At 44.4% G+C, this 17,931-nt stretch overlaps 1 protein-coding gene across 5 annotated transcripts in view; it reads right to left on the reverse strand.

The window, feature by feature from the left end:
- The window catches only part of IHO1 (interactor of HORMAD1 1), a 64,005-nt gene that overhangs the window by 14,169 nt on the left and 31,905 nt on the right, over positions 1-17,931 (reverse strand). Inside the window, exons 4-8 of one of the 5 annotated variants that reach the window (XM_073350827.1) lie at positions 16,880-17,037; positions 12,452-12,500; positions 11,180-11,267; positions 8,552-8,655; positions 3,753-7,706 (exon numbers count right to left, since the gene is read on the reverse strand). In XM_073350827.1, coding sequence (XP_073206928.1) covers positions 6,378-7,706; positions 8,552-8,655; positions 11,180-11,267; positions 12,452-12,500; positions 16,880-17,037 — 1,728 coding nt within the window. In that variant the 3' untranslated portion in view covers positions 3,753-6,377. Of the gene's footprint in view, positions 1-3,752; positions 7,707-8,551; positions 8,656-9,010; positions 9,057-11,179; positions 11,268-12,451; positions 12,501-16,879; positions 17,038-17,931 lie in introns of those variants that run through there. The other 4 variants (XM_073350831.1, XM_073350832.1, XM_073350829.1 and 1 more) reach the window with 4 other exon arrangements.

Below are 17,931 nucleotides of genomic sequence, written 5' to 3' on the forward strand. Positions count from 1 at the left end.
AGGGGAAAACCCTAAGATTTGCGCAAAGAAGTCAAAAGTATAAAATGAATGTTGAATTACAAAGACGACAACAACAACAAAAACCCGAAACAAACAAAACCAGACTCTAAAGAAACTAAAACATAGAGGAAAAAGTGAAAAACAACAGTGAAGAATCTCCAAGGCACCACTGCTGTGCAAAGGAGGGTAAAAAACCCACCACAGTAGAAATCATAGAAACGTAGGGCTGGAAGCACCGTAGTAGGTCATCTAGCCCCTGAACTGAAGCAGGACTAAGTATAAGCTTGTGTACACCCTGAATTTTAATTATTGGTTAAAAATCCATCTGAAGTTTTCATACTGCAAAATGTAGTGTGGGATAAAGCTGCCTTTCTGTGTTCTCAGCCAGCATGTCCATGCAGCCTCAGCCCTGCAGCTCAGCAAAGCCGTCGTCCAACTCAACTGCAGTGATGCAACGGAAGGCACGTCAAGCAATTCGTTCCACCCAAGCCTGCCTCCTGGAGAAGATTCGTTTCCAGCATGTAGATGAATGAAACGTAACATTCCAAGATGCAGAGCACTCTTCCTATCGCAAAACAGAGTCTTGTCTGAGTAGTGATAATGCTGACTGACTCGAAAGCTGGTCTCTCTCACCAGCAGAAGCTGGTCCAGTAAAAGATATTCCCTCACCCACCTGTCTCTCTCAGAAAAGCTAAGAAATATGAGGAACAAGAGGAGATCTTGGCCCCACCTACCTCCACCTCGCATTCCTGCTCTGTCACTGTGACTGTTGTTGTTTGTACTGCCGTAGCACCTAGGATCCCGTCATGGATGGGCCAGGACTGCACTAGGCACTGTACAGACACAGAACAAAAGATGTTCCCTGCCTCAGGGAGCTTACAACTTACAGTATAGGCCAAGAGACAACAGATGGATGCAGACAGACTGCAGAGAGAGTACAAGGAAACAATGAGACATATTGGTCAGCATGACAGGTAGTGGTTTCAGCAACCAGTGGCCTAACCTCTGTCAAACTTTTTGTAGGCCTCATGGCAAAGGAGAGTTTTTAGGAGGGACTTCAAGGAGGATTGCTGATGTTTATGGGGAGCTCCTCCCAGGTGTGAGGGGAGCAGGAGAGAAAGCACAAAGATTCTTATTTGAAAATGTAATCAGTGGGAGATGGAGGTTGGCAGCATGGGCCTATCGGAAGCAGGCGTTGGCCTCTCAGTAGTAAATGAGAGGTGATAGGTCAAGCAGGGCTTTGAAAACGAAGACGAGTAGCTCATGTTTGATGTGACAGAAAGGTGGAGCCTACGGAGGAGTGCAAAGAGAGGGGTGACATGGTCAAAGAGACAGGAACAGAGAATGGTCTTCGCAGCAGCATTCTCAATAGAGATGTGTGGGGCAAGGCTGCATTTGTCAAGGCCAGAGAGAGGAATGTTGCAGTAAGTGGGACACACGATGATGATAGTTTTAGCTGTGTGGAAGGATAGGAGAGGGCATCTGTCTGGCCAGGTCTGCGCTAAAAAGTTAGGTCGACCCAGCTAGGTCGCTTAGGAGTGTGAAAAATCTACCCCCCCTTGAGCTACACGGTTAAGTTGACCTAACACCCAGTGCAAACAGCACTAGGTCGACAGGAATTCTTCCATCAGCCTAGCTACCGCCTCTTAGGGAGGTGAATTAATCACAGCAATGGGAGAACCCCTCCTGTCGCTGTCCTGCAGAGGTGGGCAAACTACAGCCCAGGGGCCACTTCTGGCCCTCCAGACATTTTAATCCGGCCCTCGAGCTCCCACTGGGAAGCGAGGTCTGGGGTTTGCCCCGCTCCGGCGCTCCAGCCCCAGGGAGCGGGGTTCGGGTCTTGCCCCACTCCACAAGGGTCCCGGAAGCAGCAGCACTTCCCACTTCTGGCTCCCACGCGTAGGGGCAGTCAGGGGGCTCCGCACGCTGCCCCCACCCCCATAGCTCCCATTGGCCGGGAACCTCAGGCAATGGGAGCTGCAGGGGCGATGCCTGCGCACAAGGCAGCGCACAGAGCCACCTGGCCACACCTCTGCCTAGGAGCTGGAGGAGGGACATGCTCCTGTTTCTGGGAGCTGCGGGAGGTAAGCTGCGGGAGGTGCCCAGGGCCTGCCCCCCAACCTCCTCCTGTGCCCCATCCCTCTGCCCCACCCCTAATCCTCCTCCCGCCCTCCGAACCCCTCGGTCCCAGACTGGAGCACCCTCTTGCACCCCCAATTCCTTATCCCCAGCCCCACCCCAGAGCCTGAACCCCCAGCTGGAGCCCTCATGTCCTCCTGCACCCCAACCCCCAATTTCATGAGCATTCATTGCCCGCCATACAATTTCCATACCCAGATGTGGCCCTCAGGCCAAAAAGTTTGCCCACCCCGACTGTAGGGAGTGTCTCTACTGACGCGCTACAGCAGTGCAGCTGCACTGTTTCTTCTGGAGACGGAGCCTAAGGATCACTGGATCACCAGTTAAGTCGCCCCAGAGTAACCCTAAACTGCAAAGCTGTGCCCAATTGACAGATTGGGGATCGGCTACAAGGCTAATTAACCTATTAGCCCAGAAAGCACAGAAGGCCCAGGAAGGAAGCCCTCAGTGGGAGACAGACACATTGGAAGTTTTTATAATGGGGATGGGGAGAGCCATTGAACCAAACTGCAAACCCTGTCTATGATGGAAACCACTTCAAGCCAGGGGGTGCTGCCACACCCCCAGAACCAGCACCCCTGGCAGGAGGACACAGACTGGCAGGCTTCTGAGAGTCAGAGCTAGGAGAGCTCTCTCTCAGGGGGAAGATCCCTTCTGTCTCCCCCCTCCGTGGCAGAGTGAGCTAAGGGGCACAGGTGCTGACTTTGTCATTTCCTCGGGGGTGCTCAACCCCCGCTCTGCCCCCACTCCACCCCTTCCCCCAAGACCCCCACCCCACCTTTTCCTGCCCCTGCCCTGCCTCTTCCAACCCTATTTTGCCCCACCCCTCCCCTGAGCGCATCCCGCCCCTCACCCACTGCTGTATGGCGCTGAACAGCTGATCGCAGCGGGCAGGAGCTTATTGGCAGGGCCACCGGTGGGTGCTCCAGCCCCAGAGCACCCAGGGAGTCGGCACCTGTGCATATGTGCAATTACAGAGCTGCACCCATCTGTAAGGGCAATGGTGAGAATGCTGTAAATAAATTGCACAAGGTGTTTGACGAGCTCTCCGAGCGCTTTGTGGCTAGAGAAGAGAAAGGAGCAGAAGGGCTCTCTTGGCTCTGACTCTCAGAAGCCTGCCAATCTTTCTCATCCCCTTCCCAATCTATGCATTAGGTACAGCTTTGCCCCTCAGGGTTATTCCAGGGAAGTTTAATTGGTGATCCAATGATCACACTGCTGAACTGAGGAGTAAATTCCACCCCCAGGTGCTAGCTCTGATTGAGCTAGAGCTTCGCCCCAGTGGTGTGTGAGGCCCCGAGTTCATACCTAGTGTCTGACCTGCATCAGTGCTGAGCACTGAGGAGCTGTGATTTGAATACAGCAAGTGCTATGTAATGCTCAGGACACTGAGGAATGCAGCAAACACCCTTGATGATACTCACATGGTTTATAAAATGGCTCCAATCTCATTTCCTCCCCCAGCTACTGCAGTAGCCTTCCAAGCATGGCATCCCTTTTCCAGGGGGATTTTAAATGGGTGAGAGCACCATTGGGAGGCCAGTGGTGTCACCTGAGGGCATATATAATTTGAGTATTGTCTAGGGTATTTATTGCATTATAATGCCACACTACGCACCAGAAAAATCACATTGACTCCGCAACCTTAATGTTCCTTTAATCATCCAAAAGTTAGGAAATGCCAGAATTAAGTTCGCCTGTGCCACCTTAATCCAGCCGCTTTGTGTCTGTGCATATGATACTGTTTTGAATTACACGATCACATCCTATTTATCCCAGCGGACCTCTGCCTCATTCAGTACCCAGGATGGACCGTGCTCACTGCATGAGGGAGAGCTTTGCAGTGTGTCTGTTAGCTAATGACCCTCTTCTTTTTTTCAGATCTTGGATGTGTGGAGATGCTGCAGCAGCAGGTGGACAGCAATGGCAATCCCTGCGTGTTTCTCAGGAGAATCCCTGAGGCAGAAAGGAAATGTCTTAATCTATGTTATTACAGTTATATTTTATTGTCCTTCTTGGGCCCTTTTAATCTGGGTGTTACGGGTACCCTGCGGAGCTGAGAGCAGCTGAGTACTACCTCTGATGCTGCCATACCTGGAGGAGGAAGACGTTGAGATGGAGATGACTTCAGCTTGACAGATGATAGTCAATGCTCCAGGAGTCAAAGCATCCCTGAAGAGTGCAGAAGCACTGTGGGATTACACTGGGAAGGACAACTGAATTAGTGCAGCTGCTGTGCTAACACTTGGTGTCCACGGTGACACCGCAGCAACGAAGATTAACCTCTTGACTGAGCACCACGTCGGCCTCACGCAACTGATCAAACTGAGCCCTGTGGTACTGCGACTGTCCGTTGGGTAGCAGCGGTGTCTGTGGATGTGTGCACTCTGCCCCGCCGGTGTGACCTCACACGTATGGTGTGTGCTAAGCCACGCTGAGCGGAGGTTGCCATTTCATTTCTGTATAAAATGGTGCCCTCCGTGTAGTAACCTCGCCTGTAGGGTGCATCTGGCTGCGGGGTATGCATGCCCACCCCACTGCAGCACTCACACCTTGGAGACTCGCTTAATCTTTTCTGTTGCTGTCACTCTCTGAGACATGTTAGTTCCTCAGAGGATCCTGCCACACTGATTGAAAATGTCACCTGTCACGTTCACCAAAGAGCATTAACACAGAATCTTACGTTACAGAGTTATAAAGAGTGATGTTATCCCTCTTCGTTAAATATCAGACAAGCTGAATAAAACTAATTATCCCAATTATATCCTCTGTAGGAGACAAACTAGCTAAACAGCATCTGCCTGTTAACCCACAGCAATACAAGCATATGAGCCTATCCCCTGAAATCATTACACAGAAATTTGACATTCATGAAGAAATGGACTTGATAATCAAGTAATAGATAAACAAGGTCTTTTTATTTTGGAATGACAAAATGAGGCCATTTATATTCATGACAGCAGATCTCTTTCCTAAATATTGAAGTGTTTCATTTGTCAGAGCAAACCTGATTCTGTGATCAATAGAATAAAATTACTTTAAGTGATCAAAACTTAAACTCGAGACTGGATGTCTTTCTACAGGAGCTGCTGTAGTTCCATCAAGCTATGAGCTTGAGGCAAGATTCTCCAGGTGGAATTCTATGGCCTGTGTTATGCTGGTGCTCAGAACTGGTGACCCTAATGGTCCCTTCTGACCTTAAAATCTATGAATTCGAAATCACCATTAATCAGAAATACGTAAGTCTTTTAAACAAAAACAGACAGAACCAATGGTTTTTCTTGGCATCTTGTTTTACGGGTGCCACCTTTCTAGGCTCTTCTTTGAGGCCCTAATACACTAGAAACACATAAGATGAAGATCTTGATTAGCTAAGAGATGCAGATGAGAAAAAAATGAGACTGAAACTGAAGAAAGTGACCAGAGAAATAAGCCTGAAAGGAGAAGAAATGCTATATTTGGTGAACACAAGATATTAGGGTTCTTTTTTCACACAAAAGGTACATTTACCCAGAATAGAGCAAAAGACTTAGGGCTAATCTTAACTGTGTGAAGTAAATCATAAGAATTCCCATTCATTTCCATGGTACCAGAATTCGGGCCCTTCGCCATCTGAACCACTCTAAAGAGAAAGAATGAAAAACTGGAATTAAAGCCCCAGGCCACAGACACTGTATTACATGTCTTTAAAAGTTTAAAATAGATTCCACTTCTAGATATAGTAACAATAGACTCAGCTGTGTTTCTGTGCCCCATAGCCTGCTAGCAGTGTTCTCGCTAGTGGAAATTTAGGCAAGCATCACAGACCCTCTTCTGCTAAGCAAAGATGACAGCAATTAGAAAACTATGGCATTTCTGTTAAGAGCAGGAAGACACCAAAATATAAAAATAAAAAAAGAGCACGTCAGCTTGCCCAGGTGAATGGGAATCCTTGCCTCAGACCTCATTTCTGGACAGAATACAGCAACATATTATCATTTACAATACACAAAGCTTGCCAATGACATTCCAATGTAATTTAGGTATGAGTACATCCTGTATATTGCCAGAGGGGGCTGCCATGTGTATGAAAAAGACTTGTCCCTCCATACAAGGCTCCAAGGTGCCATATGGTCAGTTATGTGCAATGTCTAAAGAGTGACAGAACTTGAGAAATTAAAAAGCCAACAGACCTAAAGAAAAAATGGATTGAACTAGCCACACTTCTGTTATACATCGGGAAAATCAAACAGAAAATGTCAATCAGAATAATCACTGTCAAAAACTAAGGAGCAAAATGTTGTATTCTTATGCTGGGCAGGGGCGAAAGAAAGACTTGACTTATTAGAAGCCATGGTGCTTGGGAGACTGAACCAGCTCATCTGGTTTTCACCCTTTATGTTACTCTCCCAGGGAGAGCAATCGCAGAAACAGAGAGTCCGTTTGGTATTGCAAATATCCTCTCTCCTCTTATTTTCCAGTATTTCCTTCCTCTTGGCTGCAAGCCATTCCAGGTTTTCATGGGAGTGGAGCACCGGCAAGGAGTTTTCTTTCTTTCTGTGTTGGGCCCTGCTTAGCTTTTGGTGACTGGGAGCTGAAGACCCTGGGCCAGAGTTCTCTGAATGAAGCATAACTGTATCTGTGGGAGAGTAATTTTTTCTGGAATCCTCCGACTCCATCCATCTGCTGGTCATTTTTTTTTTCAGACCACTGTCAGGACACTTGGAAAGGTCTCCTTTTTTCTTAGCAACGTACATTTGTTTCCTCACTGTTAATTTACTCCGGCGGGGTTTTTTGGACTTTTCTTTTTTTAGTCTGTTTCCTACAACTGTGATATGCATCCTGTTGTCTGTGACAAAGTCTTCGTCTCTTTGTCCAGCCATATTGTTTTGTACAGGAGGGTGGCAAAGTTGGCTCTGATTTTGTTGTGAAGGAGTCACAGTTTTGATTCCCTTAGAGTTCTTCCTGATTACCTTCCTCAGAGGTGTGGCTTGATGTATTTCTTGAGTAAGCAGCTGATGTTTCTCATGACTATCCCCAAAAACATCAGTGTTGGAGCAGCAGGCAGAAGGTGGATTGTTAGCAGAGGGTTGCTTTTCTAAAGCAGACTTCATCTCTTGGACAGTCATGTTTTCTTTGCCTCGTAAACCTGTAGTAGTGAGACTGACCTCCCTTCCAGCAGCTGTGTTTAAATCACTCTTGTGTGTATCATCTTTAGCTATGTGATTCTTCATATGGGAATCTCCATGTCTATTTGCCATTGTCATGGTGCATGGCTGAGTCTGAAATGAACTCGTTCTGCAAACCCTCATGGTCTGATAGCACTGACAGCATGTTTTCTCTTGACTGATGAGATAGAGGTCCTGTAATATATCTGGAGAGGTCTGGGATGCATTATCCTTTATGCAGCTGGGAAATCTGGAAGTGGAAATGAATGTCTGCAGTTCAGCTAAGATGCTGGGGAACGGTAGGTGATTTAACTGTTCACATAGCTTCTGATGTTGCTTATTCTGCTGAGATGTTAGTAGTTCCAGACTCTCCTTCAGTAACTGTAAATTGTTTTTCACATCTAAAATCTCCATATCTTTCTGGGGAAAGTAGTCAGCAGAGTAGAAATATTAGGCAACAACCACTAAATACTCCAACAGTAACATTCAAATCAAAATGCCTTTAGTATTAAATCTTAGACGGTCCACTTAGCTTTCATATCAACACAAGTATCAGCAGTCTGGATATTTCTGTACAGAGCCATGTTTTCAAAAAGCAATATGGTGATAACATTTCTTTGGATGGGGTGAATTTCTAATTCACTGTGATGTCTCCCTATCGTCATGAAGACAACATACCACTTCTTTCTGTGGCTTATTGCTTGCCACAAACATATACTGCGGGGCCCTTCTGGGAATGCAGTTCCACCTATGCAGCTTAAAGTCTGACATTTCAATCTTGCACCTTTATGACAAGTCATATTTTGCTCCCTCTAAGTCCCTTGTTCTCTCCCTGAGGCCCTGTCTGACCTGACTTTCCATGAGAAGCACGCCCAACCCTCTTTATCGGAGACGTACCGCTCCAGCATTCTCCAAGCTGCCAGGAACCCGGCCCTTCTAGAGCACAGCTCCCATAGCATTGGGAAATGGGGCCACCACCACGCTGATGGCACTCTGAGAGTGGCACCTTCTATTCTGACGAACAAAAGATCACGATCAACACCCCAGCTTGGATCCCTGCAGGGCAGCGTAATGCACGATTACTAGATGGCAGAGTTAGCCTAGAATTAGCATTTTAATATACATATTTTCCTCTATTAGAATGGTAACTTTCATCTTCGTAACCTAGCACAGGAAGACAATCTAATATTTTGTTAATATTTTTTAGAGAAATGGGAGAAATTCAGGACCCAGATTCAGCACAACAGATGAATTTCTGAACTTACAGCTGCAAGTCTCCTCTCCATCTCCAGTAATATCTGCTCCATTTGGCTTTTGTCTGTTAGAGCATTCAGCACTGATCCATAGTGGGACTGAGCAGTCTCTTGCACTAAACAGGGAAGTCAATAAAAACTGCATTTACTCTTTAATTTGTAAATATGAATAAAATACTGCTTGATTCTTCCCCGGGGGTTGTGAATGAAATGCTTTGCTGTGCTACACAACCATAGTGACTGACCAGCTGACATCTTCTAGGTCATTAAGCTAGGAAATAAAGTAGTTTCCCCACACCACAATAATTAGTCTTAACATAGTCACCACTATTACTAGTGCCTAATACATGCCAAAGCAAAGTAAGTGTGCAGATGAAAAATCCTATATAATCTTATACCAAAACTCCATTCTTCTCTATTGAACTAAAGGTTTCTAATCTAAACGCACTCCACAGGGAACTACAGCCTCACCTCACTTCCTGGAAAAATCATGGAGCAGGTCCTCAAGGAATCCATTTTGAAGCCCTTGGAGGAGAGGAAGGTGATCAGGAACAGTCAACATGGATTCACCGAGGGCAAGTCATGCCTGACTAATCTAATCGCCTTCTATGACGAGATAACTGGCTCTGTAGATATGGGGAAAGCAGTGGACGTGATATACCTCGACTTTAGCAAAGCTTTTGATACAGTCTCCCACAGTATTCTTGCCAGCAAGTTAAAGAAGTATGGATTGGATGAATGGACTATAAGGTGTACAGAAAGCTGGCCAGATTGTCAGGCTCTACGGGTAGTGATCAACGGCTTGATGTCTAGTTGGCAGCCGGTATCAAGCAGAGTGCCCCAGGGGTTGGTCCCAGGGCCGATTTTGTTCAACAGCTTTATTAATGATCTGGATAATGGAATGTATTGCACCCTCAGCAGGTTCATGGATGACATTAAGCTGTGAGCAGAGATAGATATGCTGGAGGGTAGGGATAGGGTACAGAGAGACCTAGACAAATTGGAGGATTGGGCCAAAAGAAATCTGATTAGGTTCAACAAGGACAAGTGCAGAGTCCTGCACTTAGGGCGGAAGAATCCCATGCACTGCTACAGGCTGGGGACCGACTGGCTAAGCGACAGTTCTGCAGAAAAGGACCTGGGGATTACAGAGGATGAGAAGCTGGGTATGAGTCAGCAGTGTGCCCTTGTTGCCAAGAAGGCCAATGGCATTTTGGTCTGTATAAGTAGGAGCATTGCCAACAGAGCGAGGGACGTGATCGTTCCCCTCTATTCGACATTGGTGAGGCCTCATCTGGAGTACTGTGTCCAGTTTTGGGCCCTACACTACAGAAAGAATGTGGACAAATTGGAGAGAGTCCAGCGGGGAGGCAACAAAAACCATTAGGGGGCTGCAGCACATGACTTATGAGGAGAGGCTGAGGGAACAGGGTTATTTAGTCTGCAGAAGAGAAGAGTGAGGGGTGGATTTGACAGCAGCCTTCAACTACCTGAAGGGGGGTTCCAAAGGGGATGGAGCTCGGCTGTTCTCAGAGGTGGCAGATGAGAGAAGAAGGAGCAATGGTGTCAAGTCACAGTGGGGGAGGTCTAGGCTGGATATTAGGAAACACTATTTCACTAGAAGGATGGTGAAGCACTGGAATGGGTTACCTACAGAGATGGTGGAATCTCCATCCTTAGAAGTATTTAAGGCCCGGCTTGACAAAGCCCTGGTTGGGATGATTTAGTTGGGGTTGGTCCTGCTTTGAGCAGGGGGTTGGACTAGATGACCTCCTGAGGTCTCTTCCAACCCTGATCTTCTATGATTAGCTTGTAGCCCCTAGTGTCTTTAGCCCATAGACCCAAAGGTTTTCTCTCTCGCTTTTCCCAGGGTCATACTGTACTCACAGGCTACTGATTGGCTTTCTTGCTTTTTGCCTTTGCTTCTCCCATTGTTCTTGTCTGATCTCAGTTTCTGTGTTTTCTCACACACCCCTATCCTGTCACAACCCAGTGGAACCCTCTGCCCACCCGGTGCTAGTTTCTGGGCAGAGTCTAGGCCTTTGTTTAAAGTGTGGCCCCTTAACTGTCTCTTACAGCTGACTTAAATGAAGAGCTCATACACACATCAGTTTGAACAATGTTTTAACTCAACCCATAACAAGGCTTCACCCAGTTCATGAAAATATATTAAAGAAAGTATGGACCTGTGGATGGTTAGGTCAAGAATTAACAATCAACTAGAGATTGGGCGACGAGTTCCTATGTTAAACAATAAGAAACTAAGAGGACTGTGCCAATCTTCACCCTATCTGTTTGCATGACATGTCCTTTTCCCTGACATAAGGGTCATTAGTGCTCCCAGTATCCAAATAACTATCATCATCTACACAGAACCAAAGATGTGCATAGTGGTTGTCTGTTTAAAAAAAAAAAAAAACATTTCAGAACTCTGCTTGACATAGCAACAAACAACGTGCAGGGATGGCAAATATTGGTAAGGGAACGAAGGTTCCAACAGGGAAAGAACGTGAGTGTAGACAAACCCATGAGCTTATAGGGTGTGAGAGTGCCCTACTAGTCTTATCTCTCAGCTTGGAGAAAACATTCGGCAGTTTGACAATGTCCTCTGCTATTAACAGAAAAATAGCAAGTGCTTACAGGTCTTAGAAACGGCTTCCAAGCAATCCAAAATTGATTTGTTTCTTGAATCCAATCTTTCTTCAAACTTGTTGAAGCATGTTTGCAACTGCAAAAACCAAGACAAATAAGAAAATAAATGGTCTGTCATCTATTCATTTGCACTACAGTATTTGCAATAAATTGTGAAAACTGAATGGAACGGCATCAAAAAGGAGTATTTATTTATAGTTTAAAATATTGTAATTCAAAAAGGCAAATGTATTAAACTAAAAATAAAATTAATGCACAGCAATATTTCTAACCTCTTTATTTTGGACTTTATAGCTAATTAATTCATTTAATTGTATTATCTATTGTCATGGTTCAGTCATATGTCATTTTGTATGTAATCAATGTGTGATTAATAAATTGTAGGATTATAGGAGTATAAGACTGACAAGTATTTAGGAGTGATGTGTGTGTACTAGGTACGTAAGTAAAGTAAGGCTGTAATGCAAGGCCTATAGGTTAAGTCCTGTAAGATTTCAATTTAGCCAGACTAGGCCTCATGCTTAAGGAGACTTGACATGAGTAGATGACGCAAGACTGACCCAATGCCAATGAAACCATAAGATTACTTTAAAAGATGTGCCAATGTATCTGTCCAGACTGCAAGACACCTGATTGTAACATCACAGAAAATTCTGCTCTGACTGCAGGTTACCATGGGAACATGTGTACGTAAATGTTAATAAGATGTAAATAGGAAAAATGGGAACTAAGAGAACAACCTCTGGAAAGTGGGGCACGCCAAAATGTATGGGGTGTGGAAGCACAGATAGATAAAAGGCAGTTGAAACCCCCAGGCATAGTCAGAACAACAAGCAGTTCCCTGGAAGGGAAAGGGTGGGAAGACTCCGAGAGAAGGCCTCAGCAGGAACTACCTTTCTATCATGACCGCCTGTTGAGAGACCCACCAGACTCTGTAATTGCTCTGGGTATGGGAGCATGAATATGGCATTGGCTATTGCTTGGGCTCTCTCAGGTTGTGTAGATGGGTGTGTGCATGTCACTTATAATACAAACACGATGTTTTGCTTGTAAGTGTGTTTGTGGTCACTGTATTCATTCTTTGTGTGCTCTTAAGAGTCTCCCAATTTAAGAGAATTGTAAAGGGCAACTCACCCTATTGATCTGAAAACTGTAGGGTCACAGAAGCTGAGCTCATGCCCTAGGGACCCTACAGGTTAATGCAGAACCATCAATTCAATTTTAGATAAAGGCTACAATGTGGAATTTGGATTTACTTACCCCCTGAATGCTTTCTTTGACATTGGAAATAAAGGTGCTTAAAACTTCACTAAAATGGAAACACAGAGAGCATAAAATAGGTATGCAAACAATACTAAAACAATTAGAAATGAGAAAGGTTAGGGAAATCATGAGACATGAAACATTGCAAGACATAATGCAAAATAAGAGACTTTGTACTTCACCCCTTAAAATCACCTTACTTTCATTAGAAAAACCTCAGTGGCCTTGTCTCTAACAAAGATTTTTTAAAAATTCTCCCACTCTTGCTTTAGCACTGGTTAGGGTTACCAGATAGCAACTGTGAGAAAACAGGACAGGGGGTGGGGGGTAATAGGTGCCTATATAAGAAAAAAATCCCCCAAAACAGGACTGTCCCTTTAAAAACAGGACATCTGATCACCCTAGCACTGGTACAACTCCAGAGATGCTAGCAATGGTGAGAACTGTAGACTGACTATTAGCATTTTTACCAATATGTTGTCAGCTCAGAATAGGACTACACGAGATGATGGTGAAATGCCTGCAGATGGTCTACACTAGAGCAGCAACAGTGCTAAAGCAATTGTAGGAAAATTTCAGAAAATCTTCAGTGTAGACAAGGCCAGTGTCAGGAAGAACTGTAACAGAGGGTAACAAAGGCCTTTCACCTGAATGACTGAATGTGTTTTCTGTAAATTAATCGACTTCTTTGATGTGTGCTAGCCAATCAGAATTCATATTCTTCTCATGATTAACCCATCAAGGGCAAAATGCAAAGATTGTTGCTAAGCAAAGAGCTACCTTGTCTCCCTTTCTAAGGATTCAGATCACTTTGGATTGATCATCTATGGACAAACTGCAGCATCCAAAAGGGCAGGGGAGGCAAAGTCTAAAAACTTTTGGGTAGGTAGGTGCACTCTATTGCTAGGGAAAAGAGGAGGGTCCTTGCAATAGTCAAACTGGTGGGGATACAACTTGATACATCATCATATTTAATTTTACAATAGTGATGCGTAATTACTATAAAAATTGTCTAATTCTTGGAGTGAGCGTTCCCTTGCAATATATACACAACCCTACATCACTTGCTGAAGTCCCACTGTGGACATAAACCCTCCCCCTCCCTGCACTGAGAGGTTCAGCAAGGAGCCAACTCAGGTACTAGGTTGATAGGTGCTATGTTAAAACCTAAAATAGATTGGGTAGAATCATTACAGGCCTTCCTTTTGTTTGCCTAGTTATTTCTCTAACAAAAGTGATCTAGAAAGGTGATGAAAACATTGGTTTCCTTTGATAGCAAACTTCTCCTACTCCAATGAGAGCCTGAAGATCTGACTGCATACAATACACTCAAGTATAATTTAGAAAAGCTGGACAAACACAAGTCCATAGGGCCAGATGCGCTGCATCCGAGAGTGCTAAAGGAGTTGGCGGATGTGATTGCAGAGCCATTGGTCATTATCTTTGAAAACTCATGGCGATCGGGGAAGTCCCGGACGACTGGAAAAAGGCTAATGTAGTGCCCATCTTTAAAAAAGGGAAGGAGGAGGATCCTGGGAACTACAGGCCAGTCAGCCTCACCTCAGTCCCTGGAAAAATCATGGAGCAGGTCCTCAAGGAATCAATTCTGAAGCACTTAGATGAGAGGAAAGTGATCAGGAACAGTCAACATGGATTCACCAAGGGCAAGTCATGCCTGACTAATCTAATTGCCTTCTATGACGAGATAACTGGTTCTGTGGATCAAGAGAAAGCAGTGGACGTGTTGTTCCTTGACTTTAGCAAAGCTTTTGACACTATCTCCCACAGTTTTCTTGCCAGCAACTTAAAGGAGTATGGGCTGGATGAATGGACTATAAGGTGGATAGAAAGCTGGCTAGATTGTCGGGCTCAACGGGTAGTGATCAATGGCTCTATGTCTAGTTGGCAGCTGGTATCAAGTGGAGTGCCCCAAGGGTCGGTCCTGAGGCCGGTTTTGTTCAATATCTTCATAAATGATCTGGAGGATGGTGTGGATTGCACCCTCAGCAAGTTTGCAGATGGCACTAAACTGGGAGGAGAGGTAGATACGCTGGAGGGTAGGGATAGGATATAGAGGGACCTAGACAAATTGGAGGATTGGGCCAAAAGAAATCTGATGAGGTTCAACAAGGACAAGTGCAGAGACCTGCACTTAGGACGGAAGAATCCAATGCACCGCTACAGACTAGGGACCGAATGGCTTGGCAGCAGTTCTGCGGAAAAGAACCTAGGGGTTACAGTGGATGAGAAGCTGGATATGAATCAACAGTGTGCCCTTGTTGCCAAGAAGGCCAATGGCATTTTGGGATGTATAAGTAGGGGCATAGCGAGCAGATCAAGGGATGTGATCGTTCCCCTCTATTTGACATTGGTGAGGCCTCATCTGGGAGTACTGTGTCTAGTTTTGGGCCCCACACTACAAGAGGATGTGGAAAAGTTGGAAAGCATCCAACAGAGGGCAGCAAAAATTATTAGGGGACTGGAACACATGACTTATGAGGAGAGGCTGAGGGAACTGGGATTGTTTAGTCTGCAGAAGAGAAGAATGAGGGGGGATTTGATAGCTGCTTTCAACTACCTGAAAGGGGGTTCCAAAGAGGATGGATCTAGACTGTTCTCAGTGGTAGCAGATGACAGAACGAGGAGTAATGGTCTCAAGTTGCAGTGGGGAAGGTTTAGGTTGGATATTAGAAAACCCTATTTCACTGGGAGGGTGGTGAAGCACTGGAATGCGTTACCTAGGGAGGTGGCTGAATTTCCTTCCTTTGAGATTTTTAAGGTCAGGCTTGACAAAACCCTGGCTGGGATGATTTAGTAGGGGATTGGTCCTGCTTTGAGCACGGGGTTGGACTAGATAACCTCCTGAGGCCCCTTCCAGCCCTGATATTCTATGATTCCAGAAGGATAAAGAAAAGGAGTACTTGTGGCACCTTAGAGACTAACCAATTTATTTGAGCATGAGCTTCCGTGAGCTACAGCTCACTTCAACGGATGCAACTATCCTAAGAAGGATAGTTACACTGATTGATGGAAGGCTGGGTTTCAGGACACATTTTAGTACCATGGACGTCCTAGAATGACTTGAAAACCATGACCTGACAATGTTACCGTGGCCGTGATTTTGCCAAGTTCCTGAGTTTAAATAAGGCTACAAGTCTATTGTGGGATCACTTCACTTTACAAATTACAACACTTCTTTAAAACACTTGGACCGATACTGTACTTACCAGAACACATTCTCTCCTCTGAGAGAGACAATTACTTACCTGTAATTCAACTCACTGGCTGACTATAGCCAAGAAGGAACTGACTAGAAGGTGCTGGCGGCTGAGGTAGTGACAGCTAGTACTGTGCAACTGGGCAATAAAGAGAAGGCTCATGCATTATCCACCACTACCACTGTTTCAGAGTATCAAAAACTTTGAGCCAACGGTGTCTTGCACTGGGCGGTGTGACCCAAGAGTAATAATGCTGTGCAGATGGCATCTTTTAAAAAATATTTTCTTTGGAACTTACGGAAAAACAAAACTGATTCACAGAACAAACAAAACAGAATTCAGAACTTTGGCTAAACATTTAAAATTCAATATTTGTACATCCCTTTATTCACATATATACACAATTCTTACTCTCACTTCATAGGAACTAGAATTTCAGATTTTGTATAATCAGAGACCTTTAAAAATATCTCAGAAGAAAGGCAGTAACATACACAATCTGATTTGATTAAAGGCTTTCCACAAAATGTAGTTCACCTAGGACTCATTTTTCATATTTTCTCATTTTTTTAAATGAAATACACAGAGCCAGGAACTATTTCACAGCCTTGGAGAACTGGTCATCTTTTGTACTGGAGACTGAAGCCCTTACTTTGCTCAACAAAACCTGATAGGATTAGCATGTACCTGAGCATCCTTAGTATATGACAAAGAGCTTATTAGGAAATGAAGTGGTCTCAGCAGAAAATACAGCTCTAATAATCTTGCATACAAAATAAAAATGATATCGGTGTAAATGTTTAAATTATGTAATTATATTCCTATTCAGTTCCACACAAATGTCCCTAGCAATCTCCTTTATTCTCTATGTAAATGCTGATGTAGTGAGCTTTTTGATCACTCACAACACAATCCTTTGAATTGAGAGAAATATGGGTTTTCATGGAGAATCTGCATGGAATAGAATCTGCCAATAAGATAAAGAAAGATGAAGGAAAATTCAGATAAAATCTTTACAGTTCCTTATGGTTTATTGACCGAAGTGTTATATAAATCTACATTGTAAGTATAACAGTCTCTCAGCCTGTGACTTCTTCCAATCAGAGAACATCTATAAACTTTCCTGCAGAAATGTGCAGCTTGGTCATGTTACTGGTTGTTTTTGCCATGAGAATGCCAGCTGCCTTCATAATGGATTCTTGCATACCTGTCATGTTTGTCCTTTATTTTTTTCTTATTCACTTCAAACTGCTCCAAGACATTCTTGAGGTTTCCAACACCAAAATTAAACGAGCCCTTTTCCTTTTCATCGCCACCAAACAATTGAGGTTTTGTCTGGTACTTCGTAAAAATACTGGGCTCACTCTGTTGTGTGAAAGAAAAAAATGACAATATTTAAGGTACAAAAATATTCAGAACATTCATTAGAAAAAAAATTCATGCATCAAGTTCTCGGCAGACCGTGGGGCACCACAGTGACTGGGAGTGACAGGTTGGATTGGACAGACAGATTAAGAATTTAATGAGATACTTGGTTCGCATGCAGTAGCTACATCAACTTCCTGCAGAAGAGAATGAAGGCTGGCTGTATTCCTAGCAGACTAAAGCAGGTGAAACTTTACTTAGATTTCAGAGTAACAGCCGTGTTAGGCTGTATTCGCAAAAAGAAAAGGAGGATGTGTGGCACCTTAGAGAGACTAAGAAATTTATTTGAGCATAAGCTTTCGTGAGCTACAGCTCACCTCATCATTGCATCTGATGAAGTGAACTGTAGCTCACGAAAGCTTATGCTCAAATAAATTTGTTAGTCTCTAAGGTGCCACAAGTACTCCTGTTTCTTTTTACTTAGATTGTACTTTATAAAAAGAAAGCTTCCCTTATTTTGCTCTGTGTAGTGCGCTGTATTGGTTGCTGTTGCCAAACACACCAGATATGTCCAGGAAAAAACATATGCTGTACTGCTGGATGGTAGAGGCTTGAAATGATGAAAGCACAGCAAGTTCAGAGGAGGAAAAGCAGTGAAAGAATTAAAGTTCCCACAGTGAGATATGCTGTAAATTATTTAACTTAAATAGCTGATGCTGAGCTTCCTACTAAATAACAACATTTTGTTGGCATGTGTCAAGGTTCCTTCCCCACTTTGAACTCTAGGGTACAGATGTGGGGACCTGTATGAAAACCCCCTAAGCTTATTTTTACCAGCTTAGGTTAAAACTTCCCCAAGGTACAAACTATTTTACCTTTTACCTTTTGGACTTT

Source organism: Lepidochelys kempii, chromosome 7 (assembly GCF_965140265.1).
Source record: "Lepidochelys kempii isolate rLepKem1 chromosome 7, rLepKem1.hap2, whole genome shotgun sequence".
Taxonomy (NCBI): Eukaryota; Metazoa; Chordata; order Testudines; family Cheloniidae; genus Lepidochelys; species Lepidochelys kempii.